At 42.9% G+C, this 25,916-nt stretch overlaps 2 protein-coding genes across 2 annotated transcripts; one reads left to right on the forward strand and one right to left on the reverse strand.

Annotated features, from left to right (window-relative positions):
* Positions 1-266: 266 nt before the first annotated feature.
* Positions 267-3,113, forward strand: LOC106592202 (early growth response protein 2b). The gene is made up of 2 exons (XM_014183521.3): positions 267-650; positions 1,141-3,113. Exons 1-2 carry the CDS (start codon positions 479-481, stop codon positions 2,250-2,252), a joined length of 1,284 nt encoding a protein of 427 aa, XP_014038996.1. The 5' UTR covers positions 267-478; the 3' UTR covers positions 2,253-3,113.
* Positions 3,114-7,286: 4,173 nt separating this feature from the next.
* Positions 7,287-10,314, reverse strand: LOC106591225 (2-aminoethanethiol dioxygenase). The gene has a single exon (XM_014182437.3). It carries the CDS (start codon positions 10,034-10,036, stop codon positions 9,281-9,283), a length of 756 nt encoding a protein of 251 aa, XP_014037912.1. The 5' UTR covers positions 10,037-10,314; the 3' UTR covers positions 7,287-9,280.
* Between the last annotated feature and the right edge of the window lie 15,602 nt (positions 10,315-25,916).

Consider the following 25,916-nt stretch of genomic DNA (forward strand, 5'->3'; position numbering starts at 1 on the left):
CCATTTCATTTCACCTGTATTGTTTTATAATTTTCGTCCTAATGGAAACTGCATGGGGGGGGAGAAAAAACAAACACATTTTATCGCTTTATATTGTCAACTTTCATTTGTGGGTTCTCCATTGACAGCCCGCGGCCAATAGGATCCCCCAGCGCCTCCTCTCTCTAACCAAACGGTCCTTGTATGGGCAGTGACGTCGTGGCGCATTCACTGCCCCCTGATAAATACATAGTGCTGCTACTCGTGCTGCTCGGATCCGTCATTCACTAAAACAGCCTGATGATCTGGAGAGAGTAGAGTAGACTTATAGACGTGATATTAACACACGCTTCAGATTCTGTTCATTTCTCCGGATAGGTTACCAGATGTGTCAGTGTAAGATAGGACTGTAACTGGCCACACATACTCAAACAGGCCGGTTTAATAAAAAAATACCGTTTAAACCACTGGGAAAAAACAGCGAGGATCCTTTAGTTAAATGATGACGGCTAAAACTTTAGAGAAAGTCCCGGTCTCTCTGGGTGGGTATGTCCATCCTGTCTCTGATACTATCTACTCTGTGGATCATGACAGTTTACCGCCCGGCGTGGCTATCTTTCCTAACGCTGATTTAGGAGGCCACTACCACGACCATCTTAGCGGAGCTCCAGGTAAGCTTGGACTATACATGCTGTTGTTTTGATATCATGGGGACTTTTAGAGAATGCAACATGTGCTGTGTTGGTTATTGGAGAGGAAACATATAGGTTACTACGTATAGGTTATAATATTATGCATAATGTTTGATATTGCATTTTTTTTTTTTAAATCTTGGCCAAGAGTTTTTGGAAATATTTAGAATTAATAGTTGTGGGATAAATGTATGTCTGGATATTTGTATCAATGTTATGTTTTAGAGGCACATGGCTAGAGTTACACACTCCCCCCCCCCCCCCCAAAAAAAAAAAAAGTTTTCATAAAAGTAACACGGCTTCCCTTTGAAAAGTTGAATGAATGACCCGTGGGTAAAGGACGCGAGCGCGCAGCACGCACCAAACACTGTGCGCACCAGAACGGACCTTGCAGCGTGTGTTTTAATTAAAGCTCTCTGATTTGTTTGTTTCGTGATTATCTGCTAAGATGTCTCTTCTTATCTTCCAGATGGCTTGATGAGTGGCGATATGAGCTTAGAGAAACGCTCTCTAGATCTGTCTTACTCTAGCTTCTCCCAGCCGCCTGGTCATCGGAACCAGACCTTCACCTACATGGGAAAGTTCTCCATCGACTCTCAGTATCCCGGTAACTGGAACCCCGAGGGCGTCATCAATATAGTGAGTGCGGGAATCCTGGGTATGACCCAGCCATCTTCTGCCTCATCCTCCCCGGCGTCCTCCGGTTCTCCCGGTCACTTCTCCTCCACGCTCAGCTGCACCATGGCTCAGAACCAGGCAGATATGGAGCACCACCTCTACTCTTCCCCGCCTCCCTACGGCTGTGGGGAGGTCTACCAAGACCCGTCGGCCTTCCTCTCCACCGGGCCCGGTATCTCCTACCCGCCGCCGTCCTACTCTTCCCCAAAGCCCAACACAGATTCGGGTATTTTCCCCATCATCCCAGACTATGGGTTCTTTCAGCCGACCTGTCAGAGGGACATGCAGGCCATGCCTGACCGCAAGCCTTTCCCCTGCCCACTGGACTCCTTCAGAGTACCCCCGCCTCTGACTCCCCTGAACACTATTAGGAACTTTACATTAGGTGGGCCGGTTTCGGATGGACCCAGACTCCCCACAGCGTACAGCCCACAGAATCTCCCCCTGAGACCCATCCTGCGGCCCAGAAAATATCCCAACAGACCGAGCAAAACCCCGGTCCATGAGCGGCCGTATCCATGCCCAGCGGAGGGCTGCGACCGGCGGTTCTCCCGGTCTGACGAGTTGACCAGACACATCCGGATTCACACGGGACACAAACCGTTCCAGTGTCGAATCTGCATGAGGAACTTTAGCCGTAGCGACCATCTCACCACGCACATCCGCACGCACACGGGAGAGAAGCCCTTCGCCTGTGATTTCTGTGGCCGTAAGTTTGCGAGAAGCGACGAGCGCAAAAGACATACCAAGATTCATCTCAGACAGAAAGAAAGAAAATCATCCGCTCCGTCATCAAACAACACGAACCCTGATCGTACCGGTACCGGTTCTATAAGCACATCTAACGGAGTCTGCTCCTCCAGTACGGGACAGCTAACGGGATGCCCCACGCGGCCGGTATAGAACACACTATAGCCAATAGGTTTATGGAATAAATATTTAGAAACCTTGATTAATAACTAAAGACAATAAAGATTGAGGTTTAATTGTTTTGGAAGCTGCAAGTTCAAAACACAATATGGAATGAACTTTACATGCAACAGCATAACTCTCTTTCATGCGTTAATTACGCATCATTCTGGTTGCGCTCCAAACGTTCCCACGATGTATCCTCTTAAGTTTGGTGGCTGAGAGAAACGCACTTTGTTTGCATTATTCCTACTGAAGGCAGTCAAGTGAATAGACAATATACTTTTAACACGTGGCTGCCTATATTCTCTTCATGTATCGGAAAGAAACATATAGAGGAAAGATATCAAGCACATTTACACTGACGCGCCAATAGGCGACAATTTACACAACCGCTGCATGGAAAGAACGTTATATTTGCAATAATTTGAGAAGGAAAAAAGTGTTTTTAAATTATTTACTGGACAAAAATGTATCAATTTTAACATGTTGGTTGATTGTATTCCCCCCCCCCCCTTGTTGTGCCTCGTTTCACACGTTATTTTTGTACATTGTCAATACAGGGACGATTTAATGAAATTGTACATTTCGTCATTTAATATCAAAGTTTGATTATATGTATATTTTTGTACACATTGTGCCGTGTAACTATGGAAAGTGTTGTGGTTTATGTCTAACAGTATGGAATGTAAATAACTGAACTCAAACCGACTTGACATTTTGTTTTTCGTGAATGTTTCCCGACTCATTAAATGTTAATGTTGATTAAAACAAAATAATAATAATATCTCAATGGCCTCCAGAAAGGCCCTGGTTATTTCTTGTGAACTAAATACAAATAAAGTAAACTCTGAAACAAACAAGGAATATAATGTAATATTATTGGAAAGTACACCACAAAGGGGTGGGCATGGTAATTCCCGTGTAACGTCAGTGTGATGTGAGTCATGCCTTCACAAGGCTGCTCCCACTCACCGTCTATCCGTGCTGTTCTGATGTTATTGGTTAACAACAAGTACAACAGGAAAGATCTTTACCGTTGTTCATGTAGAGATCTATACACACAAGACATCCAATAATACGTTAAATAAAGATCAAATAAAATAAAAAAGAATAATCAAAAGTTAATTTAGCTTTTAGTCATTTTAGCAGACGCTCTTATTCAGAGCGACTTACAGTAGTGAATGCATACATTTCATACATTTCTTTCTCCGTATTGGTCCCCCCGTGAGAATCGAACCCACAACCCTGGCGTTGCAAACACCATGCTCTACCAACGGAGCCACACGGGATCGAAGTTCATACTTTGATCATCCAAAACTAATGTCGGTAGTCTGATCAACATTAAAAACGAATTAAAGAAAGAACAAAGAGTTGATTGAAACCACAGGATATAGCAACCTCTCATGTACAGTATCTCTGTAAACTGTTTTGATCTTCGACAACAGTTGAATGACAGAAACACACAACGGGTTGATACAGTAAAGGTCACTTTATAGATCAACAGAACGCAACAGTCAACAGAAAAGTTACAGTCCCGTGTAGCTCAGATGGTAGAGCATGGTGTTTGCAACGCCAGGGATGTGGGTTCGATTCCCACGGGGGACCAGTACGGAGAACAAAAAAAAATGTATGAAATGTATGCATTCACTACTGTAAGTCGCTCTGGATAAGAGCGTCTGCTAAATGACTAAAATGTAAAAGGTCGCGGACTTTCTACCGGTCACCTAAAGATTTGTCATGAAACATATCTAGTAGATTGTGATTCAGATCACCAATCAAATGATTGGCAACTTTAAACTGAGTTAAATGTCATCAACAAACTGTCTGTCAAAGTGATTCATGGTCAAAACATATTGATACAACAGTAGCTAAGATGGGGAGAAGTCTGTCCATAATAAAGCACCGCTCTGCCTTCTTAACAGCACTATCAACAAGACAGGCCCTAGTTTCTACCTTCTTATCAACAAGGCAGGCCCTAGTTTCTACCTTCTTAACAACACTATCAACAAGGCGGGCCCTAGTTTCTACCTTCTTAACAAGGCAGGTCCCACAGGCCCTAGTTTCTACCTTCTTAACAGCACTATCAACAAGGCAGGTCCCACAGGCCCTAGTTTCTACCTTCTTAACAACACTATCAACAAGGCAGGTCCCACAGGCCCTAGTTTCTACCTTCTTAATAGCACTATCAACAAGGCAGGTCCCACAGGCCCTCGTTTCTACCTTCTTAACAACACTATCAACAAGGCAGGTCCCACAGGCCCTCGTTTCTACCTTCTTAACAACACTATCAACAAGGCAGGTCCTACAGGCCCTGCCTTGTGGGGATCCATAATAAACCCCAGGAAGAGTAGCTGCTGCCTTGTCAGGAACTAATGGGGATCAATAATAAACCCTAGGAACTAATGGGGATCCATAATAAACCCCAGGAAAAAAAATAGTACAAAAATAAACCCCTTAATCTAAAGAGAGGGAAGGAAGGGTGGCTACCGCCACCGGCTCCTGTGCTACACCCCCCCCCCCCTCCCCAAACCTCCTACAGTGGAGGTGGCTCAGGCCTTAGTCCCCTACCTGACCAGTCCACCCCCACTGAATACCTCGGCCTGAAGCCTGTCACTGTAGACCCTGGACTGGACTTTGGGAGCTCCGGACTGTAGGGCGACTCTGGGAGCTCCGGACTGTAGGGCGACTCTGGGAGCTCCGGACTGTAGGGCGACTCTGGGAGCTCCGGACTGTAGGGCGACTCACTCGGTTCCGGACAGTGGGCCGTCTCTCTTGGTTCCGGACAGTGGGCCGTCTCTCTACGGGGCACTGTCGCCGGAGGCTCTGGACGAGGCACTGTTGCCGGACACTCTGGACGAGGCACTGTTGCCGGAAGTTCTGGACGAGGCACTGTTGCCGGAAGGCCTGGTACGTGGGGCTGGCTTAGGATGCGCCAGACTAAGGACACGCACCACAGGGCTAGTACAAGGAGCAGGGACAGGACGAGCTGGACTGGGCTGACGCACTGGAGGCCTGGTGCATGGTGCTGGTAATGGAGGTACCAGACTGGAGACACGCACCTCAAGGCTAGTGCGAGGAGCGGGAACAGGACATACTGGACTGAGCTGTCGCACTGGAAGCCTGGTGCGTGGTGCTGGTTTCGGATGTGCCAGACTGGAGACACGCACCTCACGGCTAGTGCGAGGAGCGGGAACAGGATACACTGGACCATGAAGGCGCACTGGTGGTCTCGAGCGCAGTACTGGCTTCCCCCTGGCAAATGCGGGGCGCTGGCACCGCGCACACCGGCCTGTAAATGCTTGGCCTCAACGCCGTGCGCATCACTCCAAAGCACGGGACCTGACCAGAAATAGGCTGCCTACAATAAGCACTGGGAGTTGGCTTGCGGCTTAATCCTGGCCCCGCCAAACTACCCGTGTGCCCCCCCCAATTTTTTTTATTGGGGCTGCCTCTCAGGCTTAAATGCCAACTGTGTACCCCTGTAACAGTCCCGGTCTTCGTTCCACCTTTGCCGTTCCTCTCTTGCTGTCTCCATGGCAGGGTCTTGTCCCCTGCCATTATCTCCTCCCATGTCCACGATGTCCTCCACTCCCCTTTCTCCCTGGCCCAGGATCCTTCCTCCTCCTGGGCCCGCTGCTTGGTCCGTGGTTGGTGGGAGGTTCTGTAATGGTCCTCGTAGTGGATGGACCAAGGTGCAGCGGGTTGAGTGCTCATTCTAATTTTATTAGAACACTTATAAACAAAACAAGAAAAACGAACGGACGACAAACAGTCTTGCAGGCAACACACAGCTATGCAAAAAATAACCTCCCACAAATCCCATGACAAACACATTCCTATATATAGGACCTTCAATCAGAGGCAACGATAGACAGCTGCCTCCAATTGAAGGTCCCAACCCCAATTACCCAAACATAGAAATAGAAATTACTAGACAGAACATAGAAATACACTAACATAGAACAATGACAAAAAACCCCGGAATACATAAACCAAACACCCCTCTACATACACACACAAACCCCGAACCATATAAAACAAATACCCTCTGCCACGTCCTGACCAAACTATAATACCAAATAACCCCTTTACTGGTCAGGACGTGACACTAAAACCATCTAAAACAAACATACAGTAGCCTACGCTGTATATCCTGATAGACAGAGCCTTCGGAAAGTATTCAGACCCCTTGACTTTTTCTACATTTTGTTACGTTACAGCCTTTTTCTAAAATGGACTAAATAAAAAATAAAAACTCAGAAATCTACACACAATACCCCATAATGACAAAGCGAAAACAGGTTTTTAGACATTTTTGCAAATGTATTAAAAATAAAAAACAGAAATACCTTATTTACATAAGTATTCAGACTTTTTGCTACGAAAGGCACACACCTGTCTTAATAAGGTCCCACAGTTGACAGTGCATGTCAGAGCAAAAACCAAGCCATGAGGTCAAAGGAATTATCCGTAGAGCTCCGAGACAGGATTGTGTCGAGGCACAGATCTGGGAAAGGGTACCAAAACATTTCTGCAGCATTGAAGCTCCCCAAGAACACAGTGGCCTCCATCATTCTTAAATGGAAGATGTTTGGAACCACCAAGACTCTTCCTAGAGCTGGGTACCCGACCAACCTGAGCAATCGGGGGAGAAGGGCCTTGGTCAGGGAGGTGACCAAGAACCCGTTGGCAGTGGTAGAAAAAGTACTCAATTGTCATACTTGATTAAAAGTAAAATACCTTAATAGAAAATGACTCAAGTAAAATTGGAAGTCACCCAGTAAAATACTACTTCAGTAAAAGTGGAAGTCACCCAGTAAAATACTACTTCAGTAAAAGTGGAAGTCACCCAGTAAAATACTACTGCAGTAAAAGTGGAAGTCACCCAGTAAAATACTACTGCAGTAAAAGTGGAAGTCACCCAGTAAAATACTACTTCAGTAAAAGTCTGTTTTAAATATACTTAAGTATTAAAAGTAAGAGTATAAATAATAAAAAATAACTTCTAATAACCAGACGGCGCAATTTTCGTATTTTTTTAATTTATTTACAGATAGCCAGGGTCACACTCCAAAACTCAGACATCATTTAAAAACAAAGCATTTGTGTTTAGTGAGTCCTCCAGATCAGAGGCAGTAGATGACCAGGGATGTTCTCTGTTTAGTGAGTCCTCCAGATCAGAGGCAGTAGGGATGACCAGGGATGTTCTCTGTTTAGTGAGTCCTCCAAATCAGAGGCAGTAGGGATGACCAGGGATGTTCTCTTGATAAGTGTGCGAATTGGACCATTTTCTGTCCTGCTAAGCATTCAAAATGTAACGAGTACTATTGGGTGTCAGGGAAAATGTATGGAGTAAAATGTACATGTTTTTCTTCAGGAATTTAGTGCAGTAAAAGTCAAAAATATAAATAGTAAATTAAAGTACAGATACCCCAAAAAACGACTTAAGTTGTATTTTAAAGTATTTTTACTTAAACACTTTACACCACTGCCCCGATGGTCACTCTGACAGAGCTCTAGAGTTCCTCTGTGGAGATGGGAGAACCTTCCAGAAGGACAACCATCTCTGCAGCACTCCACCAATCAGGCCTTTATGGTAGAGTGGCCAGTCCTCAGTAAAAGGCACATGACAGCCCGCTTGGAGTTTGCCAAAAGGCACGTAAAGACTCTCAGACCATGAGAAACAAGATTCTCTGGTCTGATGAAACCAAGAATGAACTCTTTGGCCTGAATGCCAAGCGTCACGTCTGGAGGAAACCTGGCAGCATCATGCTGTGGGGATGTTTTTCAGCGGCAGGGACTGCAAGACTAGTCAGGATCAAGGCAAAGATGAATGGAGCAAAGTACAGAGAGATCCTTGACCTGCTCCAGAGCCCTCAGGACCTCAGACTGGTGCGAAGGTTCACCTCCAACAGGACAACGACCTTAAGCACAGACAAGACAACACAGGAATGGCTTCGGGACAAGTCTCTGAATTCTTATGTAAATGTGAAATTGTATTTTTTAAATTTGTAATAAATTAGCAAAACTTTCTAAAAACCTATTTTTGCTTTGTCATTATGGGGTATTGCATGAAATGAAATGTATGCATTCACTACTGTAAGTCGCTCTGGATAAGAGCGTCTGCTAAATGACTAAAATGTAAAAAATGTATTGTGATGTCATTATGGGGTATTGTGATGTCATTATGGGGTATTGTGATGTCATCATGGGGTAGTGTGTGTGGACTGATGAGGAAAAAAACCATTTCATATATTTTAGAATAAAGCTGTTATGTAACAAAATGTGAACAAAGTCAAGGGGTCTGAATACTTTCCCGAAGGCACTGTACATACAGTAAGGCTATAGGTAGAACTTTCAGCTGTACATACAGTAAGGCTATAGGTAGAACTTTCAGCTGTACATACAGTAAGGCTATAGGTAGAACTTTCAGCTGTACATACAGTAAGGCTATAGGTAGAACTTTCTGCTGTACATACAGTAAGGCTATAGGTAGAACTTTCTGCTGTACATACAGTAAGGCTATAGGTAGAACTTTCAGCTGTATATACAGTAAGGCTATAGGTAGAACTTTCAGCTGGCCCAAAATAAAAGCCTTCAATTATAAACAAAGCTAGTGTTTACACATACACATATTTGTTTGGAATAAATCAATGAAAGATAGAAAATGTAGTGTGCACTTGGAAACTAGACATGATAGATGCTTTTAAAGTTTACATTCAATATTCACATAAGGCATAGCATATTTTCAGTTACAAACAATGGTGTTAAGAGCATAGGACGTTTCTGAGCCTGTTCATGGTGAAAACATCTCATTTGGAAGATTACAGGAGGTATAGAAAGTTCAATATTTAAACTAATTAAGGAGATCTATCCCAGAGACATTATCCAAGACACCTGCAGTTAATTCACCTGCTCCAACTCATGTCCCACTTCACAGTGATTCCAAGTATTTTGAAAGTCATATGGCTGCCCAGGTATTTGGTCACAGGTATCCCTCTGCCTTTACAACAGCGATATTAGAAGGAAACCTTGGGCCCAGGGTATGGTTCACCCCCACACCAGAAGCCATCAGGCTGGCCTATCTCTAGTAACCACGTCTCTTCCTCCCACTGCTGCTGCGCCTCTACCTTACTGTCTGCGTCGGGAACAGTCTGTAGGACTTTATAATAATGACAATCTCTCCCATCTTCAGGGTCATACGGAGGTGCCAGGATGTCGAGGAAAGCAGCCGGTCCATCCACCGTGTCGATCTGATGCAGGTTCTCCCTCTGCGGGGTTAAGATACACGGACTACTGTCATGAGTGAACCACATGGTGGACCGGAGGACAGCCCGCCGCAGAGAGTCCTTCTGGAACGGCAGCAGCGGCGGGTCGAACTGGATCTCACTCTGCACCTGGTCCGAAGGTTTATCCAACAGGTCAAAACAGCTGATACTGACTTTCCCGTATAGAACCTTGAGCATCCCGTTCATACCGGGATGGTCGTGAAGCGGGATGGAAGCCCCGTTGTTTAGTAGAAACACACCCATACTGAACGACTCCGTCTCGCAGATGTGCATGTACGTGACAGGTGGGTTGTGTTCGGAATGGGAGAAATTCGGTTTCATCTTCAGGTCTGCAGCTCTGATTTCGGTCAGCAGGGTGATCAGATCCCCCTTGTTGTCCAATAATACTTTGTTGTCCCCAATTGCGGATGCATTGAAATCTTTAAATGTGATATTGGCTTGGTTGGCTATTTTCTGAATGAGAGACTTCTTGTTATCCCGTGGCATTTTGCCGAGATGTAGACAAAACCCGATGCTGGTTTTGTTCAGACGCAGCTGAGCAACAGGCAGAAGAAACGAACCGAGTTGGAAAACTCTCTTCGATCTCCTAGAATCTCGCACAATATCTTCACTTCAGGATGGGGCCGCGTTCAAACTAAATAAATACCCGTCTAAAGTTAGAATGTAACGTTTTTACATGGTAATTAAATATGGTTTTAACTCCAGAAAATATTCACGGTCCACAATCATTTCCAACCCTACCTGATCGTCACGTCCTCAGTGACAGCGACCGAGTAGAGGAAGCAAGGCATTATGGATCTTGAGGTTTTATTTAAAAGTCGGGCACTATATTTCTGTAATTACCCCTATACGATAGGTAATTATACGATAGGTAATTACCCCTATACGATTATCAAATCCCTTCACTCAACAGAAGTTGTTCCGGGGAAAATATGATTCTCACATATGCTCCTATTATAAGAGAAAAAACAATATTTACCTTTATAAAAGCACTACAATTCCCAGCGGCTGTCGGTCTTCCGGAGAGAGGCAGAGAGGGCAAGAGAGAATAGCCAGACAGGCCATTCAACCCGCTCCCCTCCCCCACTTTTTCCCCTCTCTGTCGCTCTCTTCTGGGATGAGGGTTTCTCTTTTTTTTCACTTTATTCAGCAACACTTTATGACGTTTTTGAGGAGTTCTGACTTTGTTACAAATACATGTTCAGAGGCTAAGATACTTTAGGCGCAAGTTTCATACTTTAGGCCCAAGTAGATCGAATGCACATATAATGGACAGGTGACATACCACGAAAGGGTTATCTGATCAGAGGGGACTGTTGCCCCTCCGTTGCCTCAGATCAATAAATGTGAAATGTTATACTATAACATATGACACGATACTACACGACGCTATACTTTACTACACTGCTCTACACTACAATATGCTACACCATAATATACTACACAACACTACACTACACTTTACTGTACTATACTGCTCTACAATATACTATAATATACTACACTACTCTACACTACACTATACTGTAATATAATATACTATAATATACTACATGGTACTACACTACACCTACACTACACTACACTACACTACACTATACTATACTGCTCTGCACTATACTATACTACTCCACCCTACACTACACTATACTATAATATACTACACAATACTACACTACACTATACTATGCCACACTGCACCACACGACACTATACTGCACAATACTACAACACACTGCTTGACACTACACTATACTATAATATACTACATGATACTACACTACACTACACCACACTATACTATACTACACCGCTCTACACTAAACTACACTATACTATAATATACTCCACTATACTGTGCTGTACTTTAATATACTCTACCATACCGTGCTATACTATAATATACTCCACTAATGGCACCCTATTACCCTACTGTAGTCCCCAATGGCACCCTATTACCCTGCTGTAGTCCCTAATGGCACCCTATTCCCCTACTGTAGTCCCTAATGGCACCCTATTCCCCTACTGTAGTCCCTAATGGCACCCTATTCCCCTGCTGTAGTCCCTAATGGCACCCTATTACCCTACTGTAGTCCCCAATGGCACCCTATTCCCCTGCTGTAGTCCCTAATGGCACCCTATTACCCTGCTGTAGTCCCTAATGGCACCCTATTCCCCTACTGTAGTCCCTAATGGCACCCTATTACCCTGCTGTAGTCCCTAATGGCACCCTATTCCCCTACTGTAGTCCCTAATGGTACCCTATTACCCTACTGTAGTCCCTAATGGCACCCTATTCCCCTACTGTAGTCCCTAATGGCACCCTATTACCCTGCTGTAGTCCCTAATGGCACCCTATTACCCTACTGTAGTCCCTAATGGTACCCTATTACCCTGCTGTTGTCCCTAATGGCACCCTATTCCCCTACTGTAGTCCCTAATGGCATCCTATTCCCCTGCTGTAGTCCCTAATGGCACCCTATTCCCCTACTGTAGTCCCTAATGGCACCCTATTCCCCTACTGTAGTCCCTAATGGCATCCTATTCCCCTACTGTAGTCCCTAATGGCACCCTATTACCCTACTGTAGTCCCTAATGGCACCCTATTACCCTGCTCTACGTCCCTAATGGCACCCTATTCCCCTACTGTAGTCCCTAATGGCACCCTATTCCCCTACTGTAGTCCCTAATGGCACCCTATTACCCTGTTGTAGTCCCTAATGGCACCCTATTCCCCTACTGTAGTCCCTAATGGCACCCTATTACCCTACTATAGTCCCTAATGGCACCCTATTCCCCTACTGTAGTCCCTAATGGCACCCTATTACCCTGCTGTAGTCCCTAATGGCACCCTATTACCCTGCTGTAGTCCCTAATGGCACCCTATTCCCCTGCTGTAGTCCCTAATGGCTCCCTATTACCCTGCTGTAGTCCATAATGGCACCCTATTACCTTGCTGTAGTCCCTAATGGCACCCTATTACCCTACTATAGTCCCTAATGGCACCCTATTCCCCTACTGTAGTCCCTAATGGCACCCTATTACCCTGCTGTAGTCCCTAATGGCACCCTATTACCCTGCTGTAGTCCCTAATGGCTCCCTATTACACTGCTGAAGTCCCTAATGGCACCCTATTCCCCTACTGTAGTCCCTAATGGCACCCTATTACCTTTCTGTAGTCCCTAATGGCACCCTATTACCCTACTATAGTCCCTAATGGCACACTATTCCCCTACTGTAGTCCCTAATGGCACCCTATTACCCTGCTGTTGTCCCTAATGGCACCCTATTACCCTGCTGTAGTCCCTAATGGCTCCCTATTACACTGCTGAAGTCCCTAATGGCACCCTATTCCCCTGCTGTAGTCCCTAATGACACCCTATTCCCCTACTGTAGTCCCTAATGGCACCCTATTCCCCTGAGCCCTGGTCAAAAGTAGGGCGCTATGTTGGGAATAGGATGCCGTTTGGGACACGAGCTAAACGTACAACACTTCCTGTTGATCTAATTCAGTCAGGCCCACTGAAAGGGTCCGTATGAAAACACGTTGCTTAGAGACAGCGCTGTTTCCACGACCGTCGCCATTGTCTTTAGACACGGTCCTGTTGGTTCACGTCACATCTCAGATAAAGACCGTGAAGGCAAGGCTTTATGCTGCTCTCACTGATGAAATACGAGTTAACGATGACTAAATACCCTCATCTTATTGAAGATAAATTATTTATTTCATATGTTGCTATACTATATATGACCAGCTTCCCTTATTTCAGATCTAACAAACACATTCTGCTATTTACTGACAGCAACAGGCAGTATTTTGGGTGACGTCACAACATATATTACCAGATAAAGGATACTAGCTATTCTAGTAAATACAGACCATTAAGGGTCCTTCATTTGTTCTAAACCAGGAAGAAAGACAACGCTATATTCTGGCTGTTTCAGACTAACATAGCCCAGAAGTCAAGGTAGAGAGGCTGTTTCAGACTAACATAGCCCAGAAGTCAAGGTAGAGAGGCTGTTTCAGTCTAACATATCCCAGAAGTCAAGGGGAGAGGCTGTTTCAGACTAACATAGCCCAGAAGTCAAGCGGAGAGGCTGTTTCAGACTAACATATCCCAGAAGTCAAGGTAGAGAGGCTGTTTCAGACTAACATATCCCAGAAGTCAAGGTAGAGAGGCTGTTTCAGACTAACATATCCGAGAAGTCAAAGCGGAGAGGCTGTTTCAGACTAACATATCCCAGAAGTCAAAGCGGAGAGGCTGTTTCAGACTAACATATCCCAGAAGTCAAAGCGGAGAGGTTTACACATACTTCTCTCAGAGTTCTGGCCAAGAATCCCGACTGAGCAGAGGGACTCTTCTGTCCTCTGGAATCAGCATTCTGGACAATAAGACAATCTGAGTGCTTATGGATGCCCTAGTCAATGTCCTCTTTGTCTGTGTCAATATGCTGCCTGTTCTGCTCTGATCCTGGTTATTATATGCATGCTACTTTCCATCCCGGGGCCTTTCGGTGTGGCCTCAGTCAGTATGGGCCCTTTGATTCACTAACCAAAGACGTCTCTGTTTGTTAGAGGCATGTTAACAATTTTTTTTCTTTCTCGCAAATAATAAAACATTCATAAGTCATTAGCTGTCTGGGGAAATATCTGCATAACTTTAGAGCCAGAAGCAATACAAATATTTGTTTTTTTACATTGGAAAGGTGCATTCCTTCTGAAAGGTCCTCTCTGTGATTCTAACAGTGGATGAAAAGGCCGGCTGTTCCTCACGTTCGTCATCACATTGTCACGTAGAAAATTCCAGGAGAATTTGTTCCGTAATATTGTTCTCAGAATGATTTCCTTTTTCGCCAAAGTCTTTCCAGCTGATAATGTGTTGCTACATAATGTCAACATTCTCAAAGTAGTGTTGATGTTTTCTTTCATTTCACAATCACACTTCTTCATCTTACTGTTTTCGTTCACTATCTATTACGTTCATTGTTGTCACATTCTTCTTCGTCAGACGATAAAGAAAAATCATTATCGGACCAATACACAGCGAGATCGTATGTACTCATCTTCTTTATTAAGGAAAAGAAAGGAAACCAAAATAAACATGTACACAAAACACACTGACGACTCACAGTGTGGTAAGGCACAAGGCTATACACAGAACAATCTCCCACAAACTCCAAACACAAACACATACCTAATTATAGGACTCTCAATTAGAGGCAACTAGGAAACACCTGCCTCCATTTGAGAGTCCAACACCCAATACCTAAACATAGAAATACTAAATTAGAAAGAACATAGAAATACAAAAACATAGAACATAACCCAAAACCCGGAAATAGTAAATCAAACACCCTTCTAAACAAACCACCACCCCGAACCACATAAAACAAATACCCTCTGCCACGTCCTGACCAAACTACAATAACAAATAACTAACAATTGTAAACTTTTGTTCTACACCAACCACACAACTTTCTGATATGTGATATGTGTCACTACAACAGTAACGACAATAAAGGAAACTTTGTTCTCACCGGCCCATAAACAGTGGAGAATGGTAACTGTTATGATGTCTGCTTCAAGGGACAATCTGGGATTCATGACTGTCTGTCTGTCTACTGTAGTACCTGGAGATCTGGTCAGTTAGGGGAATGGCTGTCTGTCTACTGTAGTACCTGGAGGTCTGGTCAGTTAGGGGAATGGCTGTCTGTCTACTGTAGTACCTGGGGGTCTGGTCAGTTAGGGGAATGGCTGTCTGTCTACTGTAGTACCTGGAGGTCTGGTCAGTTAGGGGAATGGCTGTCTGTCTACTGTAGTACCTGGGGGTCTGGTCAGTTAGGGGAATGGCTGTCTGTCTACTGTAGTACCTGGGGGTCTGGTCAGTTAGGGAAATGGCTGTCTGTCTACTGTAGTACCTGGAGGTCTGGTCAGTTAGGGGAATGGCTGTCTGTCTACTGTAGTACCTGGAGGTCTGGTCAGTTAGGGGAATGGCTGTCTGTCTACTGTAGTACCTGGGGGTCTGGTCAGTTAGGGGAATGGCTGTCTGTCTACTGTAGTACCTGGAGGTCTGGTCAGTTAGGGGAATGGCTGTCTGTCTACTGTAGTACCTGGGGGTCTGGTCAGTTAGGGGAATGGCTGTCTGTCTACTGTAGTACCTGGAGGTCTGGTCAGTAAGGGGAATGGCTGTCTGTCTACTGTAGTACCTGGGTGTCTGGTCAGTTAGGGGAATGCTGTCTGTCTACTGTAGTACCTGGTAATGTCTAGATCAGGAGATCCTAATCTTTTTTGGCCCATGACCCCATTTTGTTATCTGAAAATTCTTGCGACCCCGAACCATGTAGTTCTAAAAAGGAAAGGGCGGTGGATCAGAAAACCAGTCAGTATCTGGTGTGACCACCATTTGCCTCAGTTACCTTTTATAAAAGGTGGGGGCGTGGACCATTTGCCTCGTGCAGCGCGACGCATCTCCTTCACATAGAGTTGATCAGGCTGTTGATTGTGGCCTGTTGGAATGTTGTCCCACTCCTCTTCAATGGCTGTGTGAAGTTGCTGGATATTGGCGGGAACTGGAACACGCTGTCGTACACATCTATCCCGAGCATCCCAAACATGCTCAACGGGTGACATGTCTGGTGAGTATGCAGAGGCCATGGAAGAACTGGGACATTTTCAGCTTCCAGGAATTGTGTACAATTGTGTCCCGTGTGGCTCAGTTGGTAGAGCATGGTGTTTGCAACGCCAGGGTTGTGGGTTCGATTCCCACGGGGGGCCAGTACGGAAATAAAAAATGTATAAAATGTATGCATTCACTACTGTAAGTCGCTCTGGATAAGAGCGTCTGATAAATGACCAAAATGTAAAAAATGTCAAATGTACAGATCCTTGTAGCATGGGGCCGTACATTATCATGCTGAAACATGAGGTGATGGCGGCGGATGAATGGCACGACAATGGGCCTCAGGATCTCATCATCGTATCTCTGTGCATTCAAATTGCCTTAAATAAAATGCAATTTTGTCCGTAGCTTTTGCCTGTTCACAACGTTGACGTCAGCAAATCGCTGGCCCACACGACGCCATATATGCTGTCTACCATCTGCCTGGTACAGTTGAAACTTCTTCGGATTTTCAAACCCACAGTTTCATCCACTGCCCGGGTGGCTGGTCTCAGACGATCCCGCAGGTGAAGAATCCGGATGTGGAGGTCCTGGGTTGGCGTGGTTACATGTGGTCTGTGGTTGTGATGCCGGTTGGATGTAGTCCCAAATGGCCCCCATTACCACAACATTACACTGTCTGTGTCCTGAATGGCCCCCTATTACCACAACATTACACTGTCTGTGTCCTCAATGGCCCCCTATTACCACAACATTACACTGTCGGTGTCCCAAATGGCCCCCTATTACCACAACATTACACTGTCTGTGTCCCAAATGGCTCCCTATTACCACAACATAACACTGTCTGTGTCCTCAATGGCCCCCTATTACCACAACATCACACTGTCTGTGATGCACTATAAAGAGAATAGGGGGCCATTTGGAAGGCAGCCACTGTCTTTCATGCTTGACCTCTGAACCTGAACGGACCAGCCAGGTCCCTGGGATTATGACTGATGAAAGACTGAAGCTCCCAGCCTCCATGAAAATGTAACAACTATTTTCTGTTCCCTCAGAACATCAGCCAGGTGCCAGTAACTGGGTTTAACCCTCAGAACATCAGCCAGGTGCCAGTAGCTGGGTTTAACCCTCTGAACATCAGCCAGGTGACAGTAGCTGGGTTTAACCCTCAGAACATCAGCCAGGTGACAGTAGCTGGGTTTAACCCTCAGAACATCAGCCAGGTGCCAGTATGTACAGTCGTGGCCAAAAGTTTTGAGAATGACACAAATATACATTTTCACAAAGTCTGCTGCCTCAGTTTGTATGATGGCAATTTGCATATACTCCAGAATGTTATGAAGAGTGATCAGATGAATTGTAATTAATTGCAAAGTCCCTCTTTGCCATGCAAATGAACTGAATCCCCCAAAAAACATTTCCACTGCATTTCAGCCCTGCCACAAAAGGACCAGCTGACATCGTGTCAGTGATTCTCAAGTTAACACAGGTGTGAGTGTTGACGAGGACAAGGCTGGAGATCACTCTGTCATGCTGATTGAGTTTGAATAACAGACTGACGGTTCACTGTAAAGTCCTTGGAGAATAAGAGCACCTCCTCCCAGCTGCCCAAAGCACTGAGGATAGGAAACTCTGTCACCACCGATAAATCCACTATAATTGAGAATTTCAATAAGCATTTTTCTACGGCTGGCCATGCTTTCCACCTGACTACCCCTACCCCGATCCACAGCACTGCACTCCCCACAGCAACCCGCCCAAGCCTTCCCCATTATATGGCTTACTCACAGACCATAGTATGTACTCTGACACTGTCAGACCATAGTATATACTCTGATACTGACAGACCATAGTATATACTCTGATACTGACAGACCATAGTATATACTCTGATACTGTCAGACCATAGTATATACTCTGATACTGACAGACCATAGAATATACTCTGATACTGTCAGACCATAGTATATACTCTGATACTGTCAGACCATAGTATATACTCTGATACTGTCAGACCATAGTATATACTCTGATACTGTCAGACCATAGTATATACTCTGATACTGACAGATCATAGTATATACTCTGATACTGTCAGAACATAGTATATACTCTGATACTGACAGACCATAGTATATACTCTGATACTGTCAGACCATAGTATATACTCTGATACTGTCAGACCATAGTATATACTCTGATACTGACAGACCATAGTATATACTCTGATACTGACAGATCATAGTATATACTCTGATACTGTCAGACCATAGTATATACTAAGATACTGTCAGACCATACTATATACTCTGATACTGACAGACCATAGTATATGGCTGACTGACAGACCATAGTATATACTCTGATACTGTCAGATCATAGTATATACTCTGATAATGACAGACCATAGTATATACGCTGATAATGACAGACCATAGCATATGGCTTACTGTCAGTCCATAGTATATACTCTGATACTGACAGACCATAGTATATACTCTAATACTGTCAGACCATAGTATATACTCTGATACTGACAGATCATAGTATATACTCTGATACTGTCAGACCATAGTATATACTCTGATACTGACAGACCATAGTATATACTTTGATACAGTCAGACCATAGTATATACTCTGATACTGTCAGACCATACTATATACTCTGATACTGTCAGAACATAGTATATACTCTGATACTGACAGACCATAGTATATACTCTGATACTGTCAGACCATAGTATATACTCTGATACTGACAGATCATAGTATATACTCTGATACTGTCAGACCATAGTATATACTCTGATACTGACAGACCATAGTATATACTTTGATACAGTCAGACCATAGTATATACTCTGATACTGTCAGACCATAGTATATACTCTGATACTGTCAGACCATAGAATATACTCTGATACTGACAGACCATAGTATATACTCTGATACTGACAGACCATAGTATATACTCTGATACTGTCAGACCATAGTATATACTCCGATACAGTCAGACCATAGTATATACTTTGATACAGTCAGACCATAGTATATACTCTGATACTGTCAGACCATACTATATACTCTGATACTGACAGACCATAGTATATACTCTGATACTGTCAGACCATAGTATATACTCTGATACTGTCAGACCATAGAATATACTCTGATACTGACAGACCATAGTATATACTCTGATACTGACAGACCATAGTATATACTCTGATACTGTCAGACCATAGTATATACTCTGATACTGACAGACCATAGTATATACTCTGATACTGACAGATCATAGTATATACTCTGATACTGTCAGACCATAGTATATACTCTGATACTGACAGACCATAGTATATGGCTTACTGACAGACCATAGTATATACTCTGATACTGTCAGACCATAGTATATACTCTGATACTGTCAGACCATAGTATATACTCTGATACTGACAGACCATAGTATATACTCTGATACTGACAGACCATAGTATATACTCTGATACTGTCAGACCATAGTATATACTCTGATACTGACAGACCATAGTATATACTCTGATACTGACAGACCATATTATATGGCTTACTGACAGACCATAGTATATACTCTGATACTGTCAGACCATAGTATATACTCTGATACTGACAGACCATAGTATATACTCTGATACTGACAGACCATAGTTTATACTCTAGTCAGCATTCTGTTTGAATCATAGGCCTAAGGTCTGGGTTTAAAGGCAGAGGCAATAGGATGTAGACAGCATTAACAGGGCGCAGCATTTCATTATATGAGGTGACCAATAATAGGTTTGTCTCCTATTTGATAGAACAGCCATAGGATGACGTGAAATATTCTATTTTTACTAAATGTGATGCTGTTTTCATATGAAACACAATACCTTGCTCTTGTTAAAGCTTTTAGAATTGATTTTTAAGATATAGTGCACATTCCGTTAATAGTTTCTTGTCCATTCCATGTTAATATATTCACTCACAGTAAATAGGCTGCATATTTTATTCCAGACGTAATGTCTCTGTCTCTCTGTGTCCTGTAAACAACGAGGCGATGCTTCCGTTGAAATTAACATACGTGTTTAGGAGAAAGGCATGCTGGTTAAAGTGTTCATCGAAGGTACGTTGAAGTTCAGTTAGAAATGGTTCAGTGATCGTTGAGACTCATCCGTTAATATACGAGGACTGTAGTTGGTAAAACGATGCTGATCCCCTTTACAGTTTAATATTCGAGGACATAAGTTGGTAATACAATGCTGATCCCCTATACAGTTTAATATACGAGGACTGTAGTTGGTAATACCATGCTGATCCCCTTTACAGTTTAATATACGAGGACTGTAGTTGGTAACACGATGCTGATCCTCTTTACAGTTTAATATACGAGGACAGTAGTTGGTAATTCGATGCTGATCCCCTTTACAGTTTAATATACGAGGACTGTAGTTGGTAATACGATGCTGATCCCCTTTACAGTTTAATATACGAGGACTGTAGTTGGTAATACGATGCTGATCCCCTTTACAGTTTAATATACGAGGACTGTAGTTGGTAATACGATGCTGATTCCCTTTACAGTTTAATATATGAGGACTGTAGTTGGTAATACGATGCTGATCCCATTTACAGTTTAATATACGAGGACTGTAGTTGGTAACACGATGCTGATCCCCTTTACAGTTTAATATACGAGGACTGTAGTTGGTAATACGATGCTGATCCCCTTTACAGTTTAATATACGAGGACTCTAGTTGGTAATACGATGCTGATTCCCTTTACAGTTTAATATACGAGGACTGTAGTTGGTAGTACGATGCTGATCCCCTTTACAGTTTAATATACGAGGACTGTAGTTGGTAATTCGATGCTGATCCCCTTTACAGTTTAATATACGAGGATTGTAGTTGGTAATACGATGCTGATCCCATTTACAGTTTAATATACGAGGACTGTAGTTGGTAATACGATGCTGATCCCCTTTACAGTTTATTATACGAGGACTGTAGTTGGTAAAACGATGCTGATCCCCTTTACAGTTTAATACACGAGGACTGTAGTTGGTAACACGGTGCTGATCCCCTTTACAGTTTAATATACGAGGACTGTAGTTGGTAATACGATGCTGATCCCATTACAGTTTAATATACGAGGACTGTAGTTGGTAACACGATGCTGATCCCCTTTACAGTTTAATATACGAGGACTGTAGTTGGTAACACGATGCTGATCCCCTTTACAGTTTATAATACGAGGACTGTAGTTGGTAACACGATGCTGATCCCTTTTACAGTTTAATATACAAGGACTGTAGTTGGTAACATGATGCTGATCCCCTTTACAGTTTAATATACGAGGGCTGTAGTTGCTAATACGTTGCTGATCCCCTTTACAGTTTAATATACGAGGACTGTAGTTGGTAATATGATGCTGATCCCCTTTACAGTTTAATATACGAGGACTGTAGTTGGTAATACGATGCTGATCCCCTTTACAGTTTAATATACGAGGACTGTAGTTGGTAATTCAATGCTGATCCCCTTTACTGTTTAATATACGAGGACTGTAGTTGGTAATACGATGCTGATCCCCTTTACAGTTTAATATACGAGGACTGTAGTTGGTAACACGATGATAATCCCCTTTACAGTTTAATATACGAGGACTGTAGTTGGTATTACGATGCTCTGCCCTCTACAGTTTAATTTATGAGGACTGTAGTTGGTAACACGATGCTGATCCCCTCTACAGTTTAATATACGAGGACTGTAGTTGGTAATACGATGCTGATCCCCTTTACAGTTTAATATACGAGGACTGTAGTTGGTAATACGATGCTGATCCCCTTTACAGTTTAATATACGAGGACTGTAGTTGGTAATACGATGCTGATCCCCTTTACAGTTTAATATACGAGGACTGTAGTTGGTAATACGATGCTGATCCCCTTTACAGTTTAACATACGAGGACTTTAGATGGTAATACGATGCTGATCCCCTCTACAGTTTAATATATGAGGACTGTATTTGGTAACACGATGCTGATCCCCTTTACAGTTTAATATACGAGGACTGTAGTTGGTAACACTATGCTGATCCCCTTTACAGTTTAATATACGAGGACTGTAGTTGGTAACACGATGCTGATCCCCTTTACTGTTTAATATACGAGGACTGTAGTTGGTAATACGATGCTGATCCCCTTTACAGTTTAATATACGAGGACTGTAGTTGGTAACACGATGCTGATCCCCTTTACAGTTTAATATTCGAGGACTGTAGTTGTTAATACGATGCTGATCCCCTTTACAGTTTAATATACGAGGACTGTAGTTGGTAATACGATGCTGATCCCATTTACAGTTTAATATACGAGGACTGTAGTTGGTAACACGATGCTGATCCCCTTTACAGTTTAATATACGAGGACTGTAGTTGGTAATACGATGCTGATCCCCTTTACAGTTTAATATACGAGGACTGTAGTTGGTAATACAATGCTGATCCCTTTTACAGTTTAATATACGAGGACTGTAGTTGGTAATACGATGCTGATCCCCTTTACAGTTTAATATACGAGGATTGTAGTTGGTAATACGATGCTGATCCCATTTACAGTTTAATATACGAGGACTGTAGTTGGTAATACGATGCTGATCCCCTTTACAGTTTATAATACGAGGACTGTAGTTGGTAACACGATGCTGATCCCTTTTACAGTTTAATATACGAGGACTGTAGTTGGTAATATGATGCTGATCCCCTTTACAGTTTAATATACGAGGACTGTAGTTGGTAATACGTTGCTGATCCCCTTTACAGTTTAATATATGAGGACTGTAGTTGGTAATATGATGCTGATCCCCTTTACAGTTTAATATACGAGGACTGTAGTTGGTAATACGATGCTGATCCCCTTTACAGTTTAATATACGAGGACTGTAGTTGGTAATACGATGCTGATCCCCTTTACAGTTTAACATACGAGGACTTTAGATGGTAATACGATGCTGATCCCCTCTACAGTTTAATATATGAGGACTGTATTTGGTAACACGATGCTGATCCCCTTTACAGTTTAATATACGAGGTCTGTAGTTGGTAACACTATGCTGATCCCCTTTACAGTTTAATATACGAGGACTGTAGTTGGTAAAACGATGCTGAACCCCTTTACAGTTTAATATACGAGGACTGTAGTTGGTAATACGATGCTGATCCCCTTTACAGTTTAATATACGAGGACTGTAGTTGGTAACACGATGCTGATCCCCTTTACAGTTTAATATTCGAGGACTGTAGTTGTTAATACGATGCTGATCCCCTTTACAGTTTAAAATACGAGGACTGTAGTTGGTAATACGATGCTGATCCCATTTACAGTTTAATATACGAGGACTGTAGTTGGTAACACGATGCTGATCCCCTTTACAGTTTAATATACGAGGACTGTAGTTGGTAATACGATGCTGATCCCCTTTACAGTTTAATATACGAGGACTGTAGTTGGTAATACGATGCTGATCCCTTTTACAGTTTAATATACGAGGACTGTAGTTGGTAATACGATGCTGATCCCCTTTACAGTTTAATATACGAGGATTGTAGTTGGTAATACGATGCTGATCCCATTTACAGTTTAATATACGAGGACTGTAGTTGGTAATACGATGCTGATCCCCTTTACAGTTTATAATACGAGGACTGTAGTTGGTAACACGATGCTGATCCCTTTTACAGTTTAATATACGAGGACTGTAGTTGGTAATATGATGCTGATCCCCTTTACAGTTTAATATACGAGGACTGTAGTTGGTAATACGTTGCTGTTCCCCTTTACAGTTTAATATACGAGGACTGTAGTTGGTAATATGATGCTGATCCCCTTTACAGTTTAATATACGAGGACTGTAGTTGGTAATACGATGCTGATCCCCTTTACAGTTTAATATACGAGGATTGTAGTTGGTACTTCAATGCTGATCCCCTTTACTGTTTAATATACGAGGACTGTAGTTGGTAATATGATGCTGATCCCCTTTACAGTTTAATATACGAGGACTGTAGTTGGTAACACGATGCTGATCCCCTTTACAGTTTAATATACGAGGACTGTAGTTGGTATTACGATGCTCTGCCCTCTACAGTTTAATTTATGAGGACTGTAGTTGGTAACACGATGCTGATCCCCTCTACAGTTTAATATACGAGGACTGTAGTTGGTAATACGATGCTGATCCCCTTTACAGTTTAATATACGAGGACTGTAGTTGGTAATACGATGCTGATCCCCTTTACAGTTTAACATACGAGGACTTTAGATGGTAATACGATGCTGATCCCCTCTACAGTTTAATATATGAGGACTGTATTTGGTAACACGATGCTGATCCCCTTTACAGTTTAATATACGAGGACTGTAGTTGGTAACACTATGCTGATCCCCTTTACAGTTTAATATACGAGGACTGTAGTTGGTAACACGATGCTGATCCCCTTTACAGTTTAATATACGAGGACTGTAGTTGGTAATACGATGCTGATCCCCTTTACAGTTTAATATACGAGGACTGTAGTTGGTAATACGATGCTGATCCCCTTTACAGTTTAACATACGAGGACTTTAGATGGTAATACGATGCTGATCCCGTTTACAGATTAATATACGAGGACTGTAGTTGGTAACACGATGCTGATCCCCTTTACAGTTTAATATTCGAGGACTGTAGTTGTTAATACGATGCTGATCCCCTTTACAATTTAATATACGAGGACTGTAGTTGGTAATACGATGCTGATCCCATTTACAGTTTAATATACGAGGACTGTAGTTGGTAACACGATGCTGATCCCCTTTACAGTTTAATATACAAGGACTGTAGTTGGTAATACGATGCTGATCCCCTTTACAGTTTAATATACGAGGACTGTAGTTGGTAATACGATGCTGATCCCTTTTACAGTTTAATATACGAGGACTGTAGTTGGTAATACGATGCTGATCCCCTTTACAGTTTAATATACGAGGACTGTAGTTGGTAATTCGATGCTGATCCCCGTAAACAGTTTAATATACGAGGACTGTAGTTGGTAATACGATGCTGATCCCCTTTACAGTTTAATATACGAGGACTGTAGTTGGTAATACAATGCTGATCCCCTTTACAGTTTAATATACGAGGACTGTAGTTGGTAACACGATGCTGATCCCATTTACAGTTTATTATACGAGGACTGTAGTTGGTAACACGATGCTGATCCCCTTTACAGTTTAATATACGAGGACTGTAGTTGGTAACACGATGCTGATCCCCTTTACAGTTTAATATACGAGGACTGTAGTTGGTAACACAATGCTGATCCCATTTACAGTTTAATATACGAGGACTGTAGTTGGTAATACGATGCTGATCCCCTTTAAAGTTTATTATACGAGGACTGTAGTTGGTAACACGATGCTGATCCCCTTTACAGTTTAATATACAAGGACTGTAGATGGTAACACGATGCTGATCCCCTTTACAGTTTAATATACGAGGACTGTAGTTGGTAATACGATGCTGATCCCCTTTACAGTTGAATATACGAGGACTGTAGTTGGTAATACGATGCTGATCCCCTTTACAGTTTAATATACGAGGACTGTAGTTGGTAACACGATGCTGATCCACTTTACAGTTTAATATAAGAGGACTGTAGTTGGTAATACGATGCTGATCCCCTTT

This window comes from Salmo salar, chromosome 18 (genome assembly GCF_965601325.2).
Source record: "Salmo salar chromosome 18, fSalSal1, whole genome shotgun sequence".
Classification (NCBI taxonomy): domain Eukaryota; kingdom Metazoa; phylum Chordata; class Actinopteri; order Salmoniformes; family Salmonidae; genus Salmo; species Salmo salar.